Genomic DNA, 26,646 nt, shown 5'->3' on the forward strand with positions numbered 1-26,646 from the left:
GTGGGGGGACGCACACAGCTCCACCAGGGGGCTCCAGTTCATTCTGGAGTCCGACTTTGGTTCCCACACTCGGGAACCCCCTACCCACCCTACTCCCCCAAATGTCACGGGAAGTTGTCCAGCAGTCTCGGGCTGACCAGGAGGGAATCTAATGGTCAACAAGGAGGTCCGGAAGCACCGGAGTTTTGGGGGGACAGGGCAGGAGGCAGGTTTGGGGGACCTGTGTCAGCTCTGAGCTGGAAGTCCTCTTATGGGGGCCATGGCTGCTAAACTTCCGGCTAAACTTCCACTGTGTGCCCCTCCCCCCCAGGAGAGGAGGGGAGAGGCTTGGGGTCCCTGGGGCCTAAAGAAGGAAGAATATTCCTCTTGTCTGACCATGAGGCAGTTGCAGGAGAAGATAAATAGAACAGCTCAAGGCCTCAGCACCATTAGTGTCCCCGTGGAGCGTCCCATCTGTGGCCCCCTCCCGCCACCTGAAACTCTCAGCCACTGAAGCAGATGGGCAGCAGCTGGGAGCCAAACTTCTGGTCAGGTTGTCCGAAGCCAGCGGCCACCATGTTGAGTGGCGGAAGGATGCGTCCCTGGTGGCGCTGAATTCCAGCAGGGTCTCAGCCTGGCCCTTCTGGAACTGCAGGGGTGCAGGCAGGGCGGGTCAGGGGCACGGTGCACGGACGGGAGAACCCCACTGCGCTCTCCTGTCCCCCCTCCCCATGGGTCTGGCAGCCATCCTGGGGGTCCCAGAGCCCGGTTGCTGCTGTCTGGTTGAGGACCAGATCCTGGCCTGCAGCCCCCTGGAAGCAAAGCACATGGCCCTGGCTCCCCACAGCTGCGTCCAGCCTGGTGGTCGAGTTCTGGTACTGGCAGGTCTGCCTGGCTCTGGCACTCAGCAGGGACATGAGGGTCAGTTGCACGGTGCTCACCAGGTGCCCTCCGCATCCACGCAGGAGAACTGCGGGTGCACAGGCAGGAGTTGGGGGCTAGTGGGCAGCCAGGGGCATGATGTCCAGCCCTGGCTCTTCCTCCTGTTTGCACTTGGTTTTGTTTTTGCACACCCAGTGGCGCTCAGGGGTCACTCCTGGCGGGGCTCAGGGGCACTATGGGGTGCCTGGGATTGAACCTGGATCTAAGAGTGCAAGGCCAGTATGTCCCCGCTGGACATCGCTGTGGCCCAGCCATGTCTCTTTCCCTCTAGAGATGCCTGTGTTCTCTCCACAGCACATGCTTCTCTCTAAACCTTTCTAAATAAGTTTTTATGAAATCTATTTTGTTGGGACCCGCACGATGGTACAGTGGGGAGGACACACAGCATTGCACACAGCAAACCCGGGTTTGATTCCCGGCATCCCATGGGGTTCCCCTGAGCACAGTCAGGAGTAAATCCTGGATACAGAACCAGGAATCAGCCCTGAGCATCGCGGGTGTAGCCCAAAAAGAAAAAGAGGGGCTGGAGTGATAGCACAGCGGGTAGGGTGTTTGCCTTGCACGCGGCCGACCCGGGTTCGAATCCCAGCATCCCATATGGTCCCCTGAGCACCGCCAGGGGTGATTCCTGAGTGCATGAACCAGGAATGACCCCTGTGCATCGCCAGGTGTGATCCAAAAAAAAAGCAAAAAAAAAAAAAAAAAGAAAAAAGAAAAAAAAAAGGAAAATGATCTTGCTTCACACACACACACACACACACACACGAACACACACACACACATGAATACACATACTTAAAAATGACCAGTGTGGCCCAAATATAAAAGCTGTTCATTTTTAAAGGCCTGAAACACGTTAAAGTGATTGTCTTGCAGACAAATGACCCGGGTTTGATTCCCAGCACCCCATTGGGGCCCCATAGCTCTGGCAGGAGTAATCCCGGATTACAGAGTCTGGGAGAAGCTCTGGGCATTTCTGTGTGACCCAAGACAAAAAAAAATAAGAAATAAAATGTTCATTAAAGGTTTGGAGCAATAGTACAGCAGGTAGGGTGTTTGCCTTGCACGAGGCCGAGCCAGGTTCAATCTCTGGCATCCCATAGGTCCCCCAAGCACCACCAGGAGTAGTTCCTGAGTGCAGAGCAAGCAGTAACCACTGAGCATCTCTGGGTGTGACCCAAACAAAAAGCAAAAAAAAAAAAAAAAAAATCATCCCTCCCCTCCCCTTTTCCGCACTCCATAGCCTCCACCCTTACCAGGTCCCGATTACTTTTTTCCTGGTCGCCTGGTCTAATTCCTTGGCAGTCTTCATGCTCCCCGCAGTGTTTCCTAATCTAGAATCTGTCTAGTTTAGCGTCTCTGCCCAGGAATTGACGGCCTCGCGGGTCCGGGGACCACGCTGGGCAGAACCCTGGGAGCCAAGAGCAGGTTCTGGCATGGGGTCTTCTTCCGCCCACTGCTATCTCCCCGCCCCCAACCGCCCATTCTCTACCTCTAATTGGATGACGGTGAGGGCGGGAGAGAGCAAAAAGGCCAATCAGATGGATCTAGATGACCTGGCGCTCCACCCTTCCGCTCCCATTGGCTCACATCCTTCCAAGTCCTTTCTGACCTCAGGTAGCAGAAGGCTCAGGAAAACATCCAAACAGGCTCTCCTAGAGACTGATGGGATCCTACAACATGCCAAGGCGGCCTTTGCCTTGCACACAGCTGTCCTGGGTTCCAGGCCTGGCACCCTCCCCATAAGATACAAGCCAGGAGTGATAGATCCCTGAGCGCAGAACCAGGTGTGGCCCAAAACACAAAATAATAGCAAAGAGTCCCTGCTCACTCAACCAGTGGCTCCTCAAGAATCTAGACACCCAGCCCATTAGGGAGAAGATCCCTCCAGTTTCTGGTCTCCAGGTGCGATTCAGAATGTGAAGAATTACAGTTGCCTCACACATTTTCCTGAGTTGGGAGCGGGGCCAAGTGGGAACCTAGGACACTTCTCAGAATTCTCTGGGGGAGAGATGGTCACACCGGGCAGTGCTCAGGGCTTACTTCCAACTTGGTCTCAAGAGTTACTCTTGGAGGGGACCGAGGAACTATAAGGGATTCTATACATTGAACCCAGGTTCACTGCATGCAGGGCAAGCAACTCCCCACCCCAACTCACTATTGCTCCAGTCCTTAATTTTAAATAACTGGCAGCAGAGGGTTGCTTGCAGAAAATACGGTGGCACACTCTTCATCTTAAACCATCTTGTTAAACGTGAATTCATCAGTGGTGCCCGAGCTGATGGGGTGCTTGCGTTGCATGCAACTGACTGTTCCAATCCCCAGCATCCCTTAAAGTCCTGAACAAAAAGCTAGGAATAATACCTGAGCACTGCTGGGTGTAACCTAAAACAAAACAAACAAGTTTGTTAGACTGAGTTCCTCTGGCTTTGACCAAATGGCTGCAGATTAGAAAGTCCTGGGAGGTCTGACCTCCAGGAAACACTCCCCACAAGAAACAAACAGCAGCATCAGGACGCAGGTGTGAGATGAGGCAATTTAACAACCTAGGGTCACCCCTCACTAGGCACAACAGGAATCGGGAAAGAGCGGGGGACAGGTAGAAAGGGAAGAGGAGGAGCACTGGCCAGGCAGGCGGCCATTCTAAGCTAGATCCCAGGCACCCATAGGGTTCCCTGGCCACTGTCAGGAGTGATCCCTGAGCACCGCCGGGTGTCCCCCACAACCCCTGATAAAAAAAAAAAATACCTCAAAATTGTTTTCAAAAACCCCAGGGAGTGGGGATGATAGTACAGTACAGTGCTTAAGGAACCTGTCCTGCATGTGGCTGACCCCAATTTAATCGCTGGTATCCCATAAAGGCCCCCCTCCAATCCCACCTCGAGTGATCCCTGAGCTCAAGCCAGGAGTTAGCCCTGAAACAGTGGGTGTGAAACCCCCCCTCCAAAAAAAAGAAACCTCAGCACTCAATGACTGCAGTCAGGTCGCCCTACCCTAATCAGAAGGTATGGGCTCATGTTTTCCCAGGCCCTCCCACCCCACAAACCTATGCGGCCATCATTTCACTGCAACACTCACCTGAATTAGCCAACATCCAGGAAACACTGAAAAGGGGTTTAACCACAGTTCCGAGGGCTACATGGAATATGGAACAGGCAGCAAGTTCTTTGGTGGAGACCCACAGAGAACAGAAGCTGGGGGGCTCTGCTTTTTGATTTTGGGTCACATCCAGTTGCTCAGGGTGGGTCCTGTGAAATTCCATGGATCAAAAATGTGGTGGCTGCCTGCCAGGCCAGCACCCTCCCCACTCTTCTGTCCTCCAATGAAGAAACTCCTACTACTCTTGCCGAGAGAGCAAGTTGTCCCCATGGCACAGCGACCCACTCCATTTCTCACACATGGAACCTTCGCTGGGTTCAACACACATAGCGCAATGAAGGGGTCTCTTTTGCTTTGGAGGGAGAGAGATTCTATTCTCCCATACCAGGGTCGGGAGAATAAACAAAGATGCTTCCACTGGGAAATGAAAACACTGACATTCATTATTAATGGACATTTATTGTAGTCACTAAGGTCTCTAAACACTCACACAGTAGGTTAAGCAGATGCACAGGTCTAAGCAGCTAAGAGGATTATTGTCCAATTGACCAGCCACCAATGTTTACCAAGGTGACCAAAGCACTGACTTAACCGAGATTGTGAGAGAAGAAAAACGAGGTTCTTCGAAGCCCAGATCTGTGAAGAGATCGCACTCAGGGTGTTGAATAAACACCAATCCTCGCCACCTGTCTGGTCTGCCTCAGCTGCTGGCACTTTTCCTTGTCTGGGTCCTGTAGCAGAACATCGTCCTGGCCTCTCAGGGCTGCTCTTTGGTTGGCTGTGCTTCGGGCATCTTCACTGTGGTCAGTGCCGGCTTTGCCTCCATCAGTGTTGCCGGAGCAATAAGACAGTGGGCAGGGAACCAAGCTTGTATGCAGCCAACCCAGTTTCTATATGCAGCATCCCGTAGGGTCCCCAAGCACCACCAGAGTTACCTCTGACTGCAGGACCAGGAGGAAGCCCTGAATATCAATCCATGTCCATAAAAAAAAAAAGAAAGAAAGAAAGAAAGAAAGAGAGAAAGAAAGGAAGAAAGAAAATACCTGAATTGCTTGATGACTGCTGAAACAGTTGTGGAAATCACACAGCAGCTAAAATAAAATAGAATTTCAGAGCTGGAGTCATAGTAAAGATGAAAGCACTGGCCATGCAGCAGCTGACCCGAATGGGACCCAGGACATATCACAGGGTCCCCCGTGGTCCAAAGATTGATCGCTGAGAGCAGAGCCAGGAATATGCCTGGAGCAGCACTGGGTGTGGGCTCCAATCAAATATAAACACAAGAAACATAAGGTCACTCAAATATAATTCCCCACTAGGCTCTCTCCTGAGGATCCACAAGTCACAAATGATCTCACAGTAGCGAGATAACAATATCCATAGGGCTATCACAATAGCAGGTAGGGCACTACTAGCCTTACATGTGGCTGACCCAGGTTTGATTCGGGCATCCCACAGGATCCCCTTAGAACCACCAGGACTGATTCCTGGGAGCAGAACCTCACATTCTTCCTTAGAATTATCAGTTGTAGCCCCAATATGATTTAAGAAAGAAATGGCTTTCCACTAAGTTTTTTGGGGATAAGAAATAGAGGCACGGGGTTGCACCCCACACACTCTTGAGACCCCGAGGTTTCTTTCCCCACAGATTGGCAGAAGACCAAGTGACTATCCCAGCATAGGGCGGGAGATGGGTTTAGTGCTTCTCCCTGGCGTGGGTTCGGCGCACATGCGTGTGCAGGGCTGAAGCCCGACCAAACCCCTGCCCGCAGTGGCACACGAACGGCTTCTCCTCAAAATGCCTCCTGACATGTCGGCGGAAGTTCTGGGGGTGGCTGAAGACTCTACCACACTCCCCGCAGGTGAGGTGCTGGGTCGTCTGGTGAGTCTGCAAGTGGCCTCTGAAGTAGGAGCGGAAGCGGTAGGCCTTACCGCACTCAGGACACTGAAAAGGACTCTGGGTCGTGTGGGTCACTAGGTGGACCTGGAGGGTGTCCGGGCTGCGGAAACCTTTCCCGCACTGTGGGCACGTGTAGGGCCGCTCGCCCGTGTGGATGCGCATGTGCTTGGTCCTTGCGCCACTCTCCCGGAACGCCTTCCCGCACTTGGGGCAGTCATACGGCCTCTCCCCAGTGTGGGTCCGGCTATGCTGACGCAACTCCGAGCGAGTCCTGAAACTTTTCCCACACTGTTCGCAGGCGAAAGGCCTGACTCCCGAGTGCACCTTAGCGTGGATGCGCAGCTTACAGGAGTACCTGAACCTCAGGGGGCACTCGGGGCACTTAAAGGGCTTCCCGAGGTCAGAGTGGGTCTTGGCGTGAGCCTGCAGGTACGTGGGGAAGCGGAAGCCCTTCCCGCAGAGCTCACACACGTATGGCGTCTCCTCGTGGTGCTCCCTGATGTGACGCGTCAGCAGGTTGGCGGCACTGAAGGTCTCCCCACAAACTTTGCATTCGTGGGATGTTGGGCTCCAGGTGCCAGCGCCCCGCCGAGGGCGTCGCATGAGGGAACCTGGGTTGGGAGAGGGGGTCCTCTGGGTAGCTGGGCAGCAGACACCCCCCTGAGTCAGGTCACCTGGAGGAGAGCCATAAGGAAGTGCTGGGGGGTGCTGGGGGGAAGAACATTCTGCAGAAGAGGCGGCAACAGGACTTTGGAGTGCAGGGAGGCTTCCAGTCTGCCTTGGGGTTCCTCCAGCTCCTGCAGGAGCTCCGTGACTGTCACCGAGACTGTCTGGCAGGAGGCGTCTGCCAAAGATAAGACACACTGAGCAGAAAAGCAAGATCAGCCCAATTGCTGCGGCCATAGGACAGCAGAAGGGTGGGGACCATTCACGAGGCTGCCCAGGATCCATCCCCTTTACCTCATCAGGTCCCCTGAGTCCCCCCAGGGGCGATATCTGAGCATAGGACCAGGAATCAGGACTAGACGATGCTCAAACAGAAAATAATAAATGGGGGCTGGAGCGATAGCACGGTGGGTAGGGCCTTGCACATGGCCCACCCAGGTTCAATTCCCAGCATCCCATATGGTCCCCTGAGCACTGCCAGGAGTGATCCTGAGTGAAAAGCCAGGAGTTACCCATGTTCATCGCCAGGTGCGACCCAAAAAGCAAAAAAAAAAGAAAATAATAAATGAATATCAACAATCTATCACCACCCTTGATCATGTTTTGCTTTGGTTTTTTGGTTTGGGTTTGATTTATTTTTCTCCTACTTTGGGGCCACACTGTGAAGTGCTCAGGGTCTACTTCTGGCTGTGAACTCAGGAATAACTCAGAAGCAAGGCCTTGGAGGCCCAAAACATGCTGGAGATTAAACCCTAAGCACTGTACTATAGCCTCAGGCCTGACTGTAGGACTTTGTGAATATTCCTCTTAATAAATGCTTGATTCATTATTCATCAAAGAATATACACAGGCCTCTGTTTTAAGACTACAAAAGGTGGGGCTGTCGGGGCTGGAGTGATAGCACAGCGGGTAGGGCGTTTGCCTTGCATGCGGCTGACCTGGGTTCGATTCCCAGCATCCCATATGGTCCCCTGAGCACCGCCAGGAGTGATTTCTGAGTGCAGAGCCAGGAGTATCCCCTGTGCATCTCCAGGTGTGACCCCAAAAGAAAAAAAAAAGACTACAAAAGATGGGGTGGCATGGGGGAGTTGGAGAAGGGACTTCTCACCGAGAAAGGTCCTGACTGAAAACCACTTAAGAAGCCAGCTCCGGGGCTGGAGCAATAGCACAGCGGGTAGGGCATTTGCCTTGCATGTGGCCGACCCGGGTTTGGTTCCCAGCATCTCATGGTTAATTCCTGAGTGCAGAGCCAGGGGTGACCCCCCAAAAAAAGCAAAAAAAAAAAAAAAAAAAAAAAAAAAAAGAAGCCAGATCCTTGCCCACAGGACTCTACCTTTGCATGAGGCTGACTCAGGGTCAATTCGGACCCCATAGGCCAGCCAGGAGGAATTCCTGAGCGCAGAGCCATAAGTCACCATATGAGCATCATGGGTGTGGTAAATGAAGGACGCCCAAGAGGGAGAGTGTGAAGGCGACACTACTCAGTCTTGCACTAGTTTAACACACTGGTTTTCACTCTGAAGATATTCAGACTCCACAGATTTACCCCAGCACCACTCTCCTCCTGCCCACCCCTGGCCAGGTCACTCACTTCTGTCGCCTCCTCTGCAGTGGCTGCTGGTCACTAGCATCAGGGAACATCTGTTTCTCTCCAAATCCATTCCAGGAATCATTGCTTATGAATCTCACAGTGCTGTCTTCACTGAACAACTTATTCTCCAACACACATCCAAGAGCACCACTTGCTTTTTGTTGAGAAAAGCCTTCTGGAACAAGCAGAAAGACAATTCAGTCCCAGAGTGAGACTCAGGAGGAGCTGAGCAATAGGACGGCAGGAAGGGCGCTTGCCTTGGACACAGATGACCTGGGACAATCCCCGGGACCAGACAGGCTCTTCCAAACAATGCCAGGCATCAGCCCTAAGCATCGCCAGGTGTGTAAACCTAAGAAAAAAGATTCTTTGCGGGAACAAAAAAAGAACTGGAATAGGCCTTATGCTGCTGGTTTGCTTCAACAGAAATAGAAGCAGCTGCCTTGAACAAGGCAGGTCAGATCCCCGCACCTCACAGCATGCCCTGAGCACAGAGTCAGGAGTCAGCCCTGAGCACCTTCGGGTATGGACCCTGTGCCCCCATGAAGAGGCTCCAAGGTAGCACAATGCCTGGCATGCTTGTGGCCCAGAATGTAATCCTGTGCACCACCTCCCTCACCCAGCACTGCCGGGTGCAGCCTGGGGCCTCAAACACTGGGGGGAACAACCATCAGGGTCACAGCTAGAGCTAGAGATACTGGCAGTGTCCCTCACACCCAGCTTTATCCAGGTGTGGCCCCAAATCAGAGAAAAGGCATTTAACGCATGGACCCGTCTGCCTGCCCAGGAAAACCCCGCGCCTGGGCCATGGTGCCCAGATAGGTCCCTCCTTCCTGGCCCCCTCAGGAAAGCAGGCAGTGGGCTCTGTGCCCTGAGCTTTGAGGAAGGGTCATGCCTCAGCCTCACCCACGAAGGCCAGGTGCCTGCAGGCCTCCTGCATCACGTCTCTGTATAGGCGCCTCTGGGCAGGATCCAGCAAAGCCCACTCGGCCCGGGTGAAGTTCACGGCCACATCATCAAAGCATACTGACTCCTGAAACACACAAAGATGCCAATCAGCTAGGCCTCCTCTACATCCACAAGGGGCAGAGACACTCAGGGGGGCAAAAATAGTGCCTTGGAATCTAGCTCAACCCCCCTCCTCCGGTCCCTGGGAATATTACAGTGGCAAGGGCTGGGAGCCATATCCCCACCTCCCTGACAAAGCCCCACCCGGACACCTGTGGACAACTGGGAATGGCTTCTGCTCAGAAAAGAGTGACAAAGGTGGGGCTGGAGCAATACCACAGCGGGCAGGGCATTTGCCTTGCACACGGCTGACCCGGGTTCAATTCCCAGCATCCCATATGGACCCCTGAGCACCGCCAGAGGTAATTCCTGAGTGCAGAGCCAGGAGTAACCCCTGTGCATCCCCGGATGTGACTCAAAAAGAAAAAGAAATGTGACAAAGAGCTGGGGTGGAGCAATAGTACACCAGGGACAGTTCTTGCCTCTGCACTTAGCTTAGCCAGATTTGATGCCTGGCATCCCATAGGTAGGATAACATTGGTTTGTCCTTTCTGTCTTGCCGCAGGGAGCTTAGGTTTATTGGGCCACTTCCATCAAGTGCTCCCATCTTTTGGTATTTATTTGTAAGTTCATTCTTGGTGCTCTATTGACTTGTATGTTGGGGCTGGACTGAGCGAGCTATCAGGGCAAGCCCATGTAGACTGAATCGTACTACAGACAGAAATATTTTCCCCCTTCTTCTGCCTTCAGTAAATAATTTCAGTATATTGAGAGGGGCAGTTTTTCCTTTTCTCACAGAAGCTTGGCTGGTCTTTGACCTGATCTTTGACATTGTAGATTTCAGGCTCTGGCCCAACCTAGTGTTTGGGATGTAGATTTCAGATGCCTGGGCCCAGTTTGTATTTGAAGTTTATATTTCAGGTAACAGCCCAGCCTTGTCTTTGAGATGTAAATCCAAGTGCTTGTAACCCAAGAAAGGTTTTGGTTTTGGCTTTGTATCTCCTAGGCCCCCTCAGGTTACTGGCCTGCAGGTAGAAGGAAACAATGCATGTTTTGCTGCCTCAATGTTCTTTCTGTAACTTCTGTTGATGCCTTTGATGACATCACCATATTGCGCCCTTTAGAGCTACCATGATCAATAAAAGGAGATTACGGGGCTCTCTACCTTTGTCAGAGTCAGAGAGCTCCTGGACCCTCCATGACATACATTTCTTCCACGTTCCTTGTCCCAGCTCCTCTGACTGCACGAACGTTCACGCAACACTTGTAAATATTGTTTTTCTCTTCTCCTTAAGTCCTTTGCTTAGTTACTTCAAAGCAATATCCTTTTTGTATGGACACAGGAAGACAGTTAATGCTATGCTTTTGTAACTTGGGAATGAATTGACTCTCAATGATATTTACTCCTAGACATCTGTTCTCCCGACCTAAGCCTCAGTTGCCCTTACTTCCTAGCACCCCAAAGCTGGGTCCTGACGAGAAACTGGATGGGCTCAGGGTGAGCAGTGAGTTATGTGCTACCCCGGCATCAAAATGGACCTGGCCAAAGTGCCAAAAAGCTTAATATAAGTTAAGAGCATGGTCCTGGATAAATTCGGTCATGATCCAAAAAGTAATAACTAGATTTGGACCCTGCTAGGGTTAGGAAAGATTAATCTGACCTGAGCACTGTAGCCTCAATCTGTGGCAAGATGTTACGAGGAGAGCTGCCCTACAAACCTCAATGTATCCTTTACTGTGTCCATACAAAAATAACTAATATTAAGATGTTAATTAAGATGTTAATTAAGTTATTGACTAAGGAGAAGAGGAACACCCCTGGGTGGTGTTTCCACCCTTGAACCTGATGGGCAGTCAGGAAGGGCTTTTTATATGTATGTATGTGTGTATGTATATATATATATATATATATATATATATATATATATATATATATATATGGACTGTCTATATATATGGACTGTCACTGTCATCCTGTAGCTCATCGATTTGTTTGAGCGGGCACCAGTTAACGTCGCTCATTGTGAGTGTGAGACTTGTTGCTACTGTTTTTGGCATATCCAATACACCACAGGTAGCTTGCCAGGCTCTCCGAGAGGGGCGGAGGAATCAAACACAGGTTGGCTGCGTGAAAGGCAAATGCCCTACCGCTGGGCTATATATATATTATTGAATCACTGTGAGATAGTTACAAGCTTTCATGTTTGGGTTATAATCACAGAATGATCAAACACTCCACCAGTGCACACACATTCCCCACCACTAATCTCCCCAGTATACACCCCCTTTCCCATCCTTCCCTTTTCTCCAGGGCAGACAATATTCCCCATACTCTCTCTCTAATTTTGGGCATTATAGTTTGCAATACATATACTGAGAGGTTATTATGTTTGGTCCATTATCTACTTTCAGCACATATCTCCCATCCCGAAGATTCCTCCAGTCATCATTTTCTTAGTGATCCCTTCTCTATTCCAGCTGCCTTCTTCCCTCAGTTCATGAGGCAGGATTCCAGCTATGGAGCAACCAGGAAGGGCTTTCTTATGAGAATTTTGCTACCTGACTGGGTGTAGCATCTATTCCTAGCACAGTGGAGTTGGAGAGAGATGAGGGGGTGGAAAGAGGAGCGAGTGGGAGAGATGAGAGAGAGAGAGCAGGGCAGCAAGATGGAGCATGGAGAGACTAGCAAGGGGGACAGAAGGAGAAGAATGTAGAAGAATACAGAAGCAGGCTCGAGCAGAGAGAGAGCCCAGGCTGTGAGATGGAACACGGAAAGATGAACGGGAGAGAGAGGAGACAGGAATGATGGGAGTGTGAGACTGGAATGGGGCCTTAGGAAGACTGGAACAGGTGTGTGGGGAGAAGGGAATAAATGGCAACTGACCACCAAAAGGCTTGGGCCTCATTTCCGTCAGGGTCTTCCCTGGCCATCCCAGGGATTATACCCATAGGTTCCCAGTCTGGGCCATTCCTCAGACCGCAGGACCCCCAGCTGTTCAAACTCCTACTTCCAGAGCTCCTGCAACTGTTGAAATTCCCTAAGGGCTGGAGATCAGGGCTGGCATCACTGTGGGATCACGTGTCCTAACAAAGACCTCCTAAAAAGACAAGCCTATGAGGTCAGCAGGTGGGGCACTGCTCTCTGATGCTGTGGGATAACAGAGCAGGCAGAGAGCACCGCCTTGCGTGCTCCAACCCAGGTTCGATCCCGACATCCCATAGAATCCCCCAAGGATGCCTAGTCGTGGTCCCTGTGCAGAGAGCCAGGAGTCAGCCCTCAAAACTGCTGCAGGTGGCTCCTAACAGAAAGTAAATAAAACCCAAGGATCAGTGATTCATCCTTCCTGTCTACATCGTGAACGCCCCATAAAATCCCCAAAGGCAGTAAAAGAACAACTTCTGGGTAAAACCTCTGGACTTAACCTTGAACAGACTCCACCCATTCTCCTCAGGCCTTATCCTCTCTGACTCCCTTTTCCTCATCTGGCTGCCATCAGCACTCGGCGTCAGAACCTGAAAGGGTTGACTTGGGGGGTCACCACAGAAGTGAAACCCACCCATAGACTGACTGGCATAGAAATCACAGCCACTAACCACAGTATAGAAGCTGGGAAAGGAGGGGATGGGCAGATAGGACAGTGGGGAGGGCACTCCCCTTGCACTTAGCCAAACCAAGTTCCCTCTTCAGCATCCCACATGGGCCTCCGGCACTGCCAGGGGTGATCCCTGATCACAGAGCCTGGAGTCAGCCCTGAGCACCTCCATGTGAGTCCAAAAAGACACAATTATTGTAATAATAAGAAATGAGCCTAAACTCACCATCTTTCTGAGCAGGTCAGAAGTCAGGGCACAGCAGCTCTGTTGTTATGAAGAAACTTCTTGGAGAAGCTTCCAAACTCACTACAAGAAAAATAACAAGCATGTTAATACCACGGCAGACTTACTCCAGTGAGTGGGTTGGTTCTTCAGAACTGATCTGCAAAGTTCTGATGCTGAAAAGTTCATGAGGTCTGAGACATAGTGGGTGGGGAGGGAATGATCCAATCAAATCCAACCTGTTTGATTCCAGGCACCCATACGGTACCTGAGTACTGCCAGGAGTGATTCCTAAGTGCAGGGTGAGGAGTAAACCCTGAACATTGCCAGCTCTGGTGAAAACCATCAAAACAAAAAAAGTATTTTACGTTTGGGTTCCTGAAACAATAATAAAACAGTTTAAGGCGCTTGTCTTGCAGGCAGATGACCCAGATTCGACCCCCAGCACCCTACTGGGTCCCCAGAACCCTGCCACGAGTGATCCCTCTGCAGAGCCAGGAAAAAGCTGAGCATTGCCAGGTGTGACCCACTGGTCAAAATAATAAGACAGTTCAAGGGGGCGAGCGATATTACAGGGAGAAGGGCATTTGCCTTGCTCGTAGCTGACCCAGGTTCAATCCCCGGCATCCTATATGTTCCCCTGAGCACTGCCAGGAGTAACTCAAGAACAGAGCCAGGAGAAACCCCTGGGGGTACTTGGTGGTGACCCAAAAAAGAGCAAAAAAAAAGTTCATCAAACTGTTCAGTTGTCAGGTCCAGATGCCTCAAGTATGACATCACTCATCCCTCCCCTCTCCCTTCCCCCACTCTTAACTTCCACCCTCACCTGGTCCCGATTACTTCTTCCTGCCCGCCTGGTCTAACTTCTAGGCCATCTTCGTACTCCTAGCAGCGTTCCATGATCTGGAATCTGTCTGTCTTAGCGCCTCTGCCCAGGACCTGATGGCCCAGTGGGTCCAGAGGTCACGCGGGGCAGAGCTCAGGGAGTCAAGAGAAAGTTCAGGGCTGGAACCTTCTTCCGATTATCTTCCCGCCCCCAGCCGCCCATTCTCTACTTCTGATTGGATGACGGTGAGGGTCGGTGAGATGAAAAGAGCCAATCAGATGCATCTAAGATAACCCTTTCGCTCCCACTAGCTCACATCCTTCCAAGGCCTTCCTGATCTCAGGTAGCAGAAGGTATAAGGAATAAGGCATAAAGCATAAAGCATAATGCCCAGGAAAACATCCAAACACGTTCAGCTAGAGGCTGGTGAGATCCCACCCCACAGCAGGGCGGCCTTTGCCTTGCACACAGCTGACCTGAGTTGGAGCCTCGGCACCCTCCCAACGAGATCCACGCCAGGAGTTATCTCTGACCACAGAACCAGGTATGGCCCCCCACAAAAAAACCCAAAATAAAACCAAAGACTCCCTGCTCACTTAATCAGTGGTGCCTGGGAAAATCTAGATGCCCAGCCCATTGGGGAGAAAATCCCTCCAGCTCCTGGTCTCCAAGTGCGAATCAGAACGTGAAGAATCACAGCTTCCTCACACATTTTTCTGTGTTGGGAATGGGGCAGTGGGCACCAGGGACACTTCTCAGAATTCTCTGGGAGAGAGGGGGGTACAGTGGGCCGTGCTCAGGGCTTACTCTTAACTCTGCTCTCAGGACTCACTCTTGGAGGTGACCAAGGAAATGTAGCAGATTCCACACATCAAAATCCAGGTCCACTGTGTGCAGGGCAAGTACCCCCTCTATCCCCCACCATTCACTATTGCTCCAGCCCTGAATTTTAAATAACTGGGAGCACAGGGTTGCTTGCAGTGAATACAGTAGCACACTGCTCTTCACCTTAAACCAACTCAGTAAACATGAATTCATCAGTGGTGCCTGAGGGGTAGTACAACTGATAGGGCTTTTGCCTTGCATACTCTGGTTCAATCCCCAATAACCTCTGGGATCCCCTTGATGTAGGCAGGTAGACAGGGAAACAGAACTTCTTGGGAGGAAAATCCTAAGACTGATCCACCCTGTTGATACAGAAAACAGACCTGATAAGACCTCCAGCAGACCCTGAGGAAATTGGACCCCTCCCCATGAAGTTTCTTTCCTCGAAAATCCTAAAACCTCTCCTTTAATCCGATTGACTTTAGTGATTCAGCTCCTGAAGACTCCAGAACTTCTGAATCAAGATAACCCAAGAAGAGTCTTTTATAAAGACACCTTGAACAAAGGGCACGCATATGCTGCCTGAGCCTATGTGCTGCTTGTGCACACGTGGCCGAGCACATGTAGTGCCCGAGCACATGTGTTTCCCGCATCTCCTCTCTTGAGATGTGTACTTTTGTGCTTTCGTGTCTAGTGCTGGGGTGTGTGTAGGGGCTCTCTCCGCCCTTGGAGAAGCCCGCGTTCTCTCCAGAGCACATTACTCTCTCACCCTCTCCCCCTCCACACCTAAACCCTCCAAATAAAACCTGTTTTGGGCTGGAGCGATAGCACAACGGATGGGGCGTTTGCCTTGCACGCGGCCGACCCGGGTTCGATCCCCAGCATCCCATATGGTCCCTTGAGCACCGCCAGGAGTGACTCCTGAGTGCAGAGCCAGGAGTGACTCCCTGTGCATCGCCGGGTGAGACCAAAAAAAAAAAAAAAAAGCAAAACCTGTTTTACTTCACTGCTTGTCTACTCCTGAAATTCCTTTCCGTGAGCGAGACAAGAACCCAGTAACCCTGGGTCCCAGGTGGCGGAGGGGGATTGGGAGAAAGTGACTGACTTTCTTGACCCCACTCACGTGAGCCACCAGTGGGGTCCGCCAACATCAACCTGAGCAAAGGCAGGAGTAACGCCTAAGCACAAAGCCAGGAATAATACCTGAGAACTACTGGGTGTAACCCGCTGCATCGTCCTCTGTTGAGAACCTAAAACAAAACAAAAAAAGATTTCTTACACTGAGTGCCTCTGGCTTTTATCAAATAGCTACAGATTAGAATGTGCTGGAAGGTCTGACCTCCAACAACTCAGACCAGCAGAGACTCTGGACTCTCCAAAAGCACCAGACAAAGCAGCACTGGGACCAAGATGTGAGATGGGGGCCGTTTAACAGACCCAGGATCGCCTCTCACTAGGCACAACAGGAATCGGGAAGAGCAGGGACCAGAGAGAAAGGCCGGCAGGAGGAGCACTGACCTCACAGGCGACCATTCCGTGTTAGAATCCTGGCACTCATAGGGTTCCCTGAACACGGTCAGAAGTGATCCCTGAGCATTGCCAAGTGTGGTTCCCCCGCAACCCTGAAAAAAAAAACCCTCAAAGTTGTTTTCAGAAACTCCAGGGAGCAGGGATGACAGTACAGTGGTCAGGGAACCTGGCTTACATGTGGGTGACCCCAATTCAATCCCCAGCATCCCATAGGGACCCCCTCCCCTTATCCCACCATGAGTGATCCCTGAATACAGAACCAGGAGTCAGCCCTGAAAATAGTGGGTATGCAACCCCCACCCCGCCTCAAAAAATAAGAAATTCCAGCACTCAATGACTGTGTCAGGCGGATCCATCCTAATCAGCGGATCTGGGCTCAGGTTTCCCCAGGGCATCCCGCCCTACAAACCTGTGTGTAACTCCATGTGGCCATCATTTCACTGCAACTCACCTGAGTAAGCCAACATCCAGGAAAAAAATGATAGACTTTTATTACACTTCAGAGGACTACATGAAAGGGAGATAGACAGCAAGTTCTTTGGTGGGGCCTACAGAGAGAAAAGGCTGGAGGACTTTGCCTTTCAGTTTTGGGATCACATCCAGTTGCTCAGCGGGTTCCCGTGTGATGCCTGGGATCGAACCCGAGGTGGCTATGTGCCAGGCCAGCACCCTCCCCGCTGCATTGTCCTCTGTTGAGGAAACTACCATGCTTGCTGAGAGAGCAAGTCGTCCCCCATGGCACAGGTACCAACTCCATTTCTCAAACTTGGAAACTTCACGGTGTTCAACAGATATAGTGCATGAAGGAGACTCTCTAGCTCCAGAGGGAGAGAGATTCTCTTCTCCTATATCCAGGGGTGGGAGAATAAACCAAGATGCTTCCAGTGGGAAATGAAAACACTGATATTCATTATGAACATACATTTACTGTAGAGTCAGCAAAGGCTCTAAACGTTGACACAGTAGGGTAAACTGATGTACAAGTCTAAGCAGTCTAAGCAGTTCAACTGACCAGCCACCATTATTTATCATAGTGATCAAGCTAAGTGACCGTCTGATGTAGATTGTGAACAAATAAAAGCAAGCTTTTTCAGGCTGGTGTGATAGCACAGTGGGTTGGGGGTTTCCCTTGCATGCGCTGACCCGGGTTCGATTCCCAGCATCCCATATGTTCCCCTGAGCACCGCCATGAATAATTCCTGAGTGCAGAGCCAGGAGTAACCCCTGTACATCACCGGGTCATTGACCCAAAAAAAAAAAGAAAATAAATAAAAACAATCTTTTTCGAAGCCCAGATCTGCGAAGAGATCCCACTCAGGGTGTTGAATCAACACCAAGCCCAGTCACTTGTCCGCCTGCCTCCACTGCCAGTGTTTCTCTGCGTCTGGGTCGTTCAGCAGAGCCTGTCCCATGACCTGGCCACTCAGGTCTGCTTTGAGGTTGGCTGCCCTGTGAGCATCTAAACCGTGGTCTATACCATCAGTACAGACATCCCCAAGAGCACCACTGGCTTTTCCACGAGCAAAACCCCCTGGAACAAGCAGGAAGACACATTGGACCCGTTTGGAGACTTGGGAGGGGCAGAGCGATAGGACGGCGGGGATGGTGCTTGCTTTGGACACAGATGATCCGGGTTACTGCCTGGCACCCGACAGGCTCCTTTGAGCAATGCCAGGCATCAGCCCTGAGCATCGTCAGGTGTGAAAACCAAAGAAAAAAAGGTTCTCTGCAAAAAGAAAAGAACTAGAATAGGCCCTATGCCACTGGTTTGCTTCAATAGAAATGGAAGCAACTGCCTTGAACAAGGAGGGTCAGATCCACTCACTGCATGGCATCCCTTGAGCATGGATAAAAGTGTCTCTGAGCATAGAGTATGGGGCCAGCCCCAAGCACCATCGGGTATGGGCCCAATGATGTGACCCCAGGAAGAAGCTTCAAGGTAGCACAATGCCTGGCATGCTCGTGGCCCAGTATATAATCCTGGGCACCACCTCCCACACCCAGTACTGCCAAGTGCAGCCCCAGGGCCCCTGAACACTGGGGGGACCGACCAGCACCGTTAGGGTCATAGCAAGAGTCAGAGGTGCTGGCAGTGGCCTTGATGGAGCAGGGATCCCTGCTCCCTGCTCCATCCCGGGGTGGCCCAGAATCAGAGAAAAGGCAATTAAAGCGCGAACCCATATGCCTGTCCTGGAAAGCCCCGTGCCTGGGCCAGGGTGCCCAGAGACAGGGCCCCTCCTTCCTGGCAGCCCCGTTCCATGGTCCCGTTGGGAACACGGGCAGCAAGCTCCATACCATGAGCTCTGAAGGGGTCTTGCTTCAGCCTCACCCATGAAGGCCAGGTTCCTGCAGGCCTCCAGTATCATGTCTCTGTCCTCTGGGCAGGAGCTAGCAAAGCCCACTCAGCCCGTGTGAAGTTCAGGCCACGTCCTCAAAGGATACCGACTCCTGAAATACACACAGATGCCAGTCAGCCAGATTCTCTCTGCATCCCGGAAGCAGGGGAACTCAGGGGACCACTTTAGGCTCCTGGGTTTTACTTTAATCTGCTTTAAACCCTCAGGGTCTCCACGGGAAACACCAGAATGTGATCAGAATGCAGTGCTCAGTGGCAAGTGCTGGGAGCCACGAACCACAAAAGCACCCGGCCAGACATGTATGGACAACTCTGAAGGGTCTTTCGAAAAGAGTGACAAAGGGACAGGCTGGAGCAAAGCACAGCAGGGACAACACTTGCCTTGCACGCGACAGGCTTGGATTTGATTCCCAGCATCCCTTAAGGTCCCCGAGCATTACTAGAAATAATCCCTGAACGCAGAGTGAGGAGTAACTCTTGAGCATCTCTGTGTGTGATTCCAAAAACAAAAGAGGGGAGTGATGAGGGAAATCTTTGTTCGAAGAATGTGGAAACCGTCAGCAGCCTGGAGACCAACCTTTCCCCTTCACCTCCAAGAATTGGTGGGTGAACTCACTGCATCACTTGGGAAACCCACTTCACATAGCAAAGACCAAGACCAAGGTTCCTGTGATATGCTGATGCCTAAGAAGCTTCTGGGGGCGGGGCAGATAGGACAGTTGGGAAAGCACTTGCCTTGCATGCAGCCGACCTGGGTTCGATTCCCAGTATCCCATATGGGTTCCTGGCACCGCCCCTGATCATAGATCCTGGAGTCAGCCCTGAGCACTGCCGCATGAGGCCAAAAAGACACAATTATTACAATAGTAATAAAGAAATGAGCCCAAACTCACCATCTTTCTTGAACAGATCAGAAGTCAGGACACAGTGGTTCTGGGCATATTAAGAAGCTGCTTGGAGAAGCTTCCAGACTCACTGCAAGAAAAATTACGAATATGTTAGTACCATGGCAGATTCACTCAAGAGAGTGTGTGGGTTCTTTACCACTAATCTGTAGACGAAGTTCAGACGCTTAAAAGTACATGAGGCTGAGCAATAGTACAGTGAGAAGGGATGGCCGCTGGTTTGAGTCCTACATCCTATAAGGTCTGAGCACCACCAGTAGTAATTGCTGAATGCAGAGTCAGGAGTAACCCGTGAGCATTACCAATGTGCCCAAAAGTTGTTCACTTTTAGGGACCCCTAAACGGGTCAAGGTGCTTGTATGCTGACAAATGACCCAGATTCGATCCCCAGCACCTCAGTGGGTCCCCAAGGCCCTACTAGGAGTGATCCCAAACTAGAAAGCCAGGGACAATCTCTGATAATCACCTGCTGTGACCCCCAAGACAATAAAAATAAGAAAGTTCATTAAACAGTTCAGTTGTCAGGTCCAGATGCCTCGGGTATGACATCATGCATCCCTCCCCCTCCCCCTTCCACAGCTCCCAGCCTTCATCCTCACCTGGTCCAGATTACTTCTTCCTGGCCGCCTGGTATAATTCCTAGGCCGTTTTCGCGCCCACTGCAGCGCTTCCTGATCTGGAATCTGTCTAGCTTAGCGCCTCTTCCCAGGAGCTGACAGCCCCGCCGGTTCAGCGACTATGCTGGGCAGAGCTCAGGGAGCCAAGAGCAGATTTAGGGCTGGGGCCTCCTGCCCGCAGTTATCTCCCCGCCCCCACCGCCCATTCTTTACCTCTGATTGGATGACGGTGAGGGTGGGTATGATGAAAAAGTCCAATCAGACGCATCTTAGATGACCTGGCGCCCCACCTTTCCACTCCCATTGCCTCACATCCTTCCAAGTCAGCATCAGGCCCAGGAAAACATCTAAACAGGCTCTCCTAGAGGCTGGTGAGATCCCACAGCATGGCAAGGTGGCCTTTGATTTGCACACAGCAGACCTGCGTTCGACCCCCGGCACTCTCCCCACGAGATCCACGCCAGGAGTGATCCCTGACCACAGAATCAGGTATGGCCCAAAAAATAAAATCAAAGAGTCCCTGCTCACTCAATCAGTATAGCCTGGGAAAATCTAGACACCAGCCCATTTGGGAGAAAATCCCTCCAGCTCCTGGTCTCCAGGTGCGAATCAGAAACGTGAAGAATCACAATTTCCTCGCACATTCTTGGAGAAGAGAGGGTCACACTGGGCCGTGTTCAGAGCTTACTCCTAGCTCTGCCTTCAGGAGTCACTCTTGGTGGGAACTAAGGGACTAGGACGGATTCCACGCATCAGACCCAGGACCACTACTTGCACGACAAGCACCCCCCAATACCACCACCATTCACTATTGCTCTGCCCCTGAATTTTAAAAACTGGGAGCAGAGGGTTGCTTGCAGAGAATACGGTCACACACTTCACTTCACCGTAAACCAACTTGGTAACCAACTGGCTATTGTAAATAGTGCCGTGATGAACATATAGGTGCAGATGTCATTTCGACTATACTTTTTTGTTTCTCCAGGATATATTCCCAGAAGTGGTATTGCTGGATCAAATGGAAGCTCAATTTCTAATTTTTTGAGAAGCGTCCATATTGTTTTCCAAGGGGGCTGGACCAGTCGGCATTCCCACAGGCAGTGTAGAAGGGTCCCTATCTCCCCACATCCTCTCCAACAGCGGTTGCTTTTGTTCTTTTGGATGTGTGCCATTCTCTGTGGTGTGAGGTGGTATCTCATGATTGTTTTGATCTGCATCTCCCTGATGATTAGTGATGCAGAGCATTTTTTCATGTACCTTTTAGCTATTTGTATCTCTTCCTTGGAAAAGTTTCTGTTCATTTCTTCGGCCCATTTTCTGATGGGGTTAAATTATTATTATTATTATTATTATTTCTATTTAACGGAACTGTTTTTGTTTTTGGGCCACTCTGGCAGTGCTCAGGGCTTACTCTCTCCTCTGTGCTCAGGAATCACTCCTGGCAGTGCTTAGGGGACCCTATGGGAGCCTAGGGATTGAACCCGGCTCAGCTGCGTGCAAGGCAAGTACCCCAGACACTGTACTATCACTCTGGCTCCTGAAATAAATTTTTTTTTTTCTTTTTGGGTCACACCCAGCGATGCTCAGGGGTTACTCCTGGCTTTGCACTCAGGAATTACTCCTGGCGGTGCTTGGGGGACCATATGGGATGCCGGGGATCGAACCCGGGTCGGCCGCGTGCAAGGCAAACGCCCTACCCGCTGTGCTATCGCTCCGGCCCCTGAAATAAATTTTTTAATGTAGATGGACTGTTATTTATTCAGCCTCTGATTAAGCTGAATGGAGTGGGAATGAATTCCACATTACTAAAAATTTTTTTAAATTGAATATCCATGAGAAAGACCATTACACAGATGTTCATAATTGGGTTTCAGTCATACAATGATCCAGCACCTATCCCTCCACCAGTGTACATTTCCCACCAGCATTGTCTCCTGTTTCCCTCCCACCATCCCTCAGTACCCCACCTCCACCCCCAGCCTCCCTCCATGACAGGCATTTTCCTTCTTGCTCTCTCTCCCTTTACTTTTGTGCATTATGTTCTGCAATACAAGTACTAAGAGATCGTTATGTTTATTCAGAGCATTCAGTCTTGAAATAAAATCTTTTTTTTTCTTTTTGGGTCACACCGAGCAATGCTCAGGGGTTACTCCTTGCTCTACACTCAGGAGACACTCCTAGGGGTGCTTTGGGGAACCATATGGGATGCTGGGGATTGATCCTGATTCGGAGGCATGCAAGGCCAATGCCCTATCCACTGTACTATTGCTACAGCCGCTAAAATCTTAATAGAAATTCAATACCTACCTCTGAAAGAAAAGACAAAATAGTAACTAATTTTCTGTGCCAGAGAGACTGTACAGCAGCTTGCCTTACATGTGGCCATCCTGGGTTCTCTCCCCAGCACTGCGTATGGTTCCCTGAGTCTGTCAGGAACAAACCCTGAGCATCTCAGGATGTGGCCCCCAAACCCAAACCAAGTGAATGCATCTACAAATCAAATTTAAAGTGTTAAAGACCTAGAAGTGAAAAATACAAAAATAATCGACTAAGGGCTGGAGAGATAGTACAGGCTGTACAGTGCTTGCCTTGCATGTAGCCGACGAGGGTTCAATCCTCGGTATCCCATAGGGACCCTCGAGCACTGCCAGGAGTGATTCCTGCTTGGAGTAAACCCTGAGTACCACTGAGTGTACCCCTTCCCCCCAACAAAACAAAACAAGAAACTTTATTGCTTTGAAGAACATTCCCTTTGGAGGGAATGTTCCCCAAAGTTAAATGTAAGTGGATACATATGTACTGATAGGAAAAATCTGAGACAATCATTCATAAATTGCTAAAGGATGTCCTCAAGGGGGAATAAACTAGTGCTGTTTAAGCACCAAAGCAATATGGTATTTCTGGAGACAAACAGTCAGGCATAGGAACACACAACATAAGAGCAGGGGGTGACACTGATGGTGCAGGAAGCTTATTCACGGTTAATAAAGGAACAGGGGGAGCAACTAACTGATAATGTAACTGATGATAGAATTTTCTGCACAGAATTTACAATAAATGCCACCCCTTCTTCCCCCCCGCTTAACCACACCCCTAAGGACCTGTAAAGAATGAAATGACAAAGAACAAAGTCAGAGGCAACGTGACCACGTTTGTTTGAAAGTATGCTTTCACAAATAATAACAATGTCAGACCTCTGTGGATTAACTCTATAAAGAACTTGCACACTCACCACAGCAAGCAAAGTCAAAAGTCACTGGCTCTAACATCTATGGGTCCTCCTCATAATTCCAAAATAGTAACCTTAGCATTCTTTAGTATTGCTCTCTTTAGTGTTTATTATTTAGTATTTCTCTAACTAGTGTTGCTAAATACGATATCAGTAATACTAAATATTTCTCTTTTTAGTATTGCTGGTCAGGTTTTCCTTAACAATTGTCACGGAGATCCGCAATATACTGTGCTAAGGGATATCTCAAGAAATTTTTTTGTGTGTGTGCGCACACGTAGTGGGCGGGGCAGGTCACACCCAGTGATGCTCAGGAGTTACTGCTGGCTCTGGGCTCAGGAATCCCCTGTGGTGCTCTGGGATACTATATGGGATGCTGGGGATTGGACCCCGGTTGGCAGCATGTAAGGCAAATGCCCAACCCACTGTGCTATCATTCCGGACCCCCTTGGTGGTCAATCTATATGTTGGTTCCTATATCCTCAAAGCCAGCAGACACTTCTCTCTCTCTAACATGCATACAAACCCATAATAAATCAACTAGAAACAGAAGCAACACAGAGATTTTTCCCGGGTGTCTGGTCCAGGCTGACTGACCTTTGCAGTTGGTGCAGGTAAAGGTGCTCAGCTTCTCTTTACCCCAAGACAAATTTCTGTTTTATGTGCTGGCCTCTCACACTCACCAGTCCAGGAGTTATGAGAGGCAGACCTCTGCCCGAAAGCCCAAATTCCTCACTAGACAGTTGATAATGGAGAAGAAATCTCTGTTCTCAGGCCAGCCATAATCAGGAATCAATTCCTGACCCAGACTTAGAAATTAAAACCAACCCACGCCTGGTTCTGTCCTGTGCCGGGCATGCTCAGAGGCTTGCTCTGGTGATAATTTTTCACATCTCCCTGTCCCTGCTCACTGGTGTTTCTTCCCTCTTGTAACGCCAAAGCTCTCAGCACACAAGTTCCCTCTGGGGCACGGGTCTGGACAGAAAAGAAATTTTCCTAATGATTCTCTCATCCCAAGAGACAAAGCTGAGAAGTCATCAGTTTGGATGATATTTCCATGGACTCTTTTTGCTTCCTGGAGTTTGTGCGTACCAGCTCTGTGAGCTGGGGATTTTGTTCAACAGGGAAGTCACTTGCCTGGCACGTGGTGGACCAGTGTCCCATCCTGGCACTGCATCCGGTTCCTGATGTCTATAGAGACATACACCTCTAGAGTTAATGCATTCTTTCCTGGAGCCTTCGAAAGGAACCTTGCCCTGCAGACATTCAGGTGTTGCAGCAGACACACTGATGCATGCCAGACTCTCAACCTCCCCAACTCATTAAAATTTTTTTGATTAATTTATTTTCATTACAGAACTGTGATTTACAAAGTTATCAATAATTGAGTTTTAGGTATATAATATTTCAATACCAGTCTCACCACCTGTGTCAACTTCCATCCATTGGTGCTCCCATATTTCCTCCCTACCCCCAACCCCTGCCCCGTGCCCAACAGGCACATGGCAAAGTTCTAGCTTTTTTCAGTGTTGAATTAAAAAAAAATTGTTGCTGTATTGCTGGTGGTGCTGTGTCTTACCTAGGCCATTAAACTACACTCTGATCATAGATTTAATATTTTCTTACCTCTGAGGAGTATTTCTTTGTGTATATATAGCACAGCTTTAAAATTTTGGGGGGGAGGGGGCTATACCTGGCTATGCTCAGGGGTTACTCCCAGCTCTGCACTCAGGAAGAACTCCTGAAAGTGCTCAGGGCTCCCTATAAGATTTCGGGGGATCAAACCTAGGTCAGTCTGAAGAGGAGGGCAAGTTAAGAGTCAAGAACTGAAGGGCAGGTTAAGGGTTAACCGCTGAAGTTGCCCTTTGTAACTACTTGACTGCTTTGAAAGATGTCTTCAGGACCTTCCGCTGGGCAGGACTCTGTCACCAAATGGGCCAACAAACTGCCCCGAGGAACTGTAAACAAACATCTGCTCTGAATGGTCAACAAATGTTGAAATTAGCATATTAAGTGAAATAGGTGTGGTTTTCCCTTTTGTATGGTTTTCCTATGGTTTTCCTATTGATCCAATACCTGTGATTCCCTTTGATATGTGAGATTTTCATTTCTCCCCCAAAAGGGTATAAAAACAGCTAGCTTTTTGAGTTCGGGGCCTTCAGTTATGCCACGCTATTGAGGCACAATTGAAGGTCCCAATATAGCTATATTGGCTTAAATAAACCCCATGCATTTGCAGAAAGAGTTGTCTTGGTTTTGTTCTTTTATCTCTCCGAGCCTCCCCCGGGCAGAGATCTGCCGCCCCTAACATTTGGAGGTCCCACCGAGATCTGACTCTGCCTGAGGGACGCCGGACAGTCCCGAGCTTCTCTTTGGGGTAAGTACTGGCGCCAACTTTTTTCGGTACCGACTTCATGTGCACAATTATTCTGTATCTGTGTATCTGTGGTATACCGGTCCTGGGATCTGAAGTAGCTTTGTGTCTGACAGACGTGTCCGGTTGACATTAGCTACAGCCCTGGGGGACGCCCCAGGATGATAAAGGGAGACCCAGGGACGCCTGGCTTGCCTCCATCTGGTAGGTCCAGAGGATCTACGTCTGGTCTATCCCAGGACATCGGCCGCTTTAAATCTGAACATCGGCCGCTTTTCTATTTGTCCCTCCTTCTGGCATTTGGTTTGTTCTATCACCTTCGGACTCCTTCTCCACAGAGATCTCCTGAGGATGGGACAGTCCACCTCCACCCGGCTGTCTCTGACTCTCTCTCTCACTGGTCTGAAGTCTGCTCAATGGCTCAGAATCTCTCTCTCTCACTCTCTCATAGTTAACTCTTTGTTCTGCTGAATGGCCTTCCTTTAAGGTTAACTGGCCCCCCTGAGGGATCTTTTCACCTCCCCCTTATTTTGCAGGTGAAAGGAGTCATTTAAACCTTTCTTACCCCCTCTAGCATATTGACTCCCATACCTGCTTCTTGCTTCTATCTCAATTCTGAGATTGACCGCTCCACAAGCTTCCGGCAACCCCTATATTCTCAGCTAAAACTCCCCTTTCTCTGCCTCTGCACCATCTGTTTCTCTCTCCTTCTGAAGTCCCCTAAGGGATAAGCGCTTGCGTACTGTTTTGTTTTAGGTTTGATCGCAGGAATCTTCCTGTACGTCGAGATGGGACAAAACACATCAACTCCCCTGTCCCTAACCCTAGCACATTGGTCTGAGGTTCGGGCTAGAGCTCATCTCTCTCTCCCTATAAAAGAAGGCAGTCTATCCCTATGGTTGATAAGAAGAGACTAGCTCTCTGCCTCAGAAGTAGTCTTGACCTTAAAAGGGTAACATCTGACAACCTCAGGTTTCAGCAAC

At 50.2% G+C, this 26,646-nt stretch overlaps 1 protein-coding gene across 3 annotated transcripts; it reads right to left on the reverse strand.

Moving 5' to 3' along the window:
• Positions 1 to 4,465: 4,465 nt before the first annotated feature.
• On the reverse strand, positions 4,466 to 20,059 carry LOC101545708 (zinc finger protein 77-like). Of its 3 annotated transcripts, XM_055129368.1 has the most exons (9): positions 20,043 to 20,059; positions 19,432 to 19,513; positions 18,478 to 18,630; positions 16,171 to 16,274; positions 15,856 to 15,902; positions 13,005 to 13,085; positions 9,084 to 9,210; positions 8,178 to 8,352; positions 4,466 to 6,764 (listed from the first exon to the last, which is right to left on the reverse strand). In XM_055129368.1, exons 6-9 carry the CDS (start codon positions 13,005 to 13,007, stop codon positions 5,717 to 5,719), a joined length of 1,353 nt encoding a protein of 450 aa, XP_054985343.1. In that variant the 5' UTR covers positions 13,008 to 13,085; positions 15,856 to 15,902; positions 16,171 to 16,274; positions 18,478 to 18,630; positions 19,432 to 19,513; positions 20,043 to 20,059; the 3' UTR covers positions 4,466 to 5,716. The 3 variants fall into 3 exon arrangements, with proteins under 3 accessions (XP_054985343.1, XP_054985345.1, XP_054985344.1); XM_055129370.1 differs by lacking the exons at positions 15,856 to 15,902; positions 16,171 to 16,274; positions 18,478 to 18,630; positions 19,432 to 19,513; positions 20,043 to 20,059 and adding exons at positions 13,270 to 13,379; positions 13,828 to 15,411; XM_055129369.1 differs by lacking the exons at positions 15,856 to 15,902; positions 16,171 to 16,274; positions 18,478 to 18,630; positions 19,432 to 19,513; positions 20,043 to 20,059 and adding an exon at positions 13,270 to 13,754.
• Between the last annotated feature and the right edge of the window lie 6,587 nt (positions 20,060 to 26,646).

Source organism: Sorex araneus, chromosome 2 (genome assembly GCF_027595985.1).
Source record: "Sorex araneus isolate mSorAra2 chromosome 2, mSorAra2.pri, whole genome shotgun sequence".
Classification (NCBI taxonomy): Eukaryota; Metazoa; Chordata; class Mammalia; order Eulipotyphla; family Soricidae; genus Sorex; species Sorex araneus.

Bases quoted from the DNA above. Each gene is read 5' to 3' on its own strand.
- LOC101545708 (XM_055129368.1), bottom strand. The intron at 8,353-9,083 runs GTGAGGCTGAGG...TGCTTGTTCCAG, and splicing joins CAGGCACCTGGCCTTCGTGG to AAGGCTTTTCTCAACAAAAA. The intron at 6,765-8,177 runs GTGAGTGACCTG...TATCTTTGGCAG, and splicing joins CTGCAGAGGAGGCGACAGAA to ACGCCTCCTGCCAGACAGTC.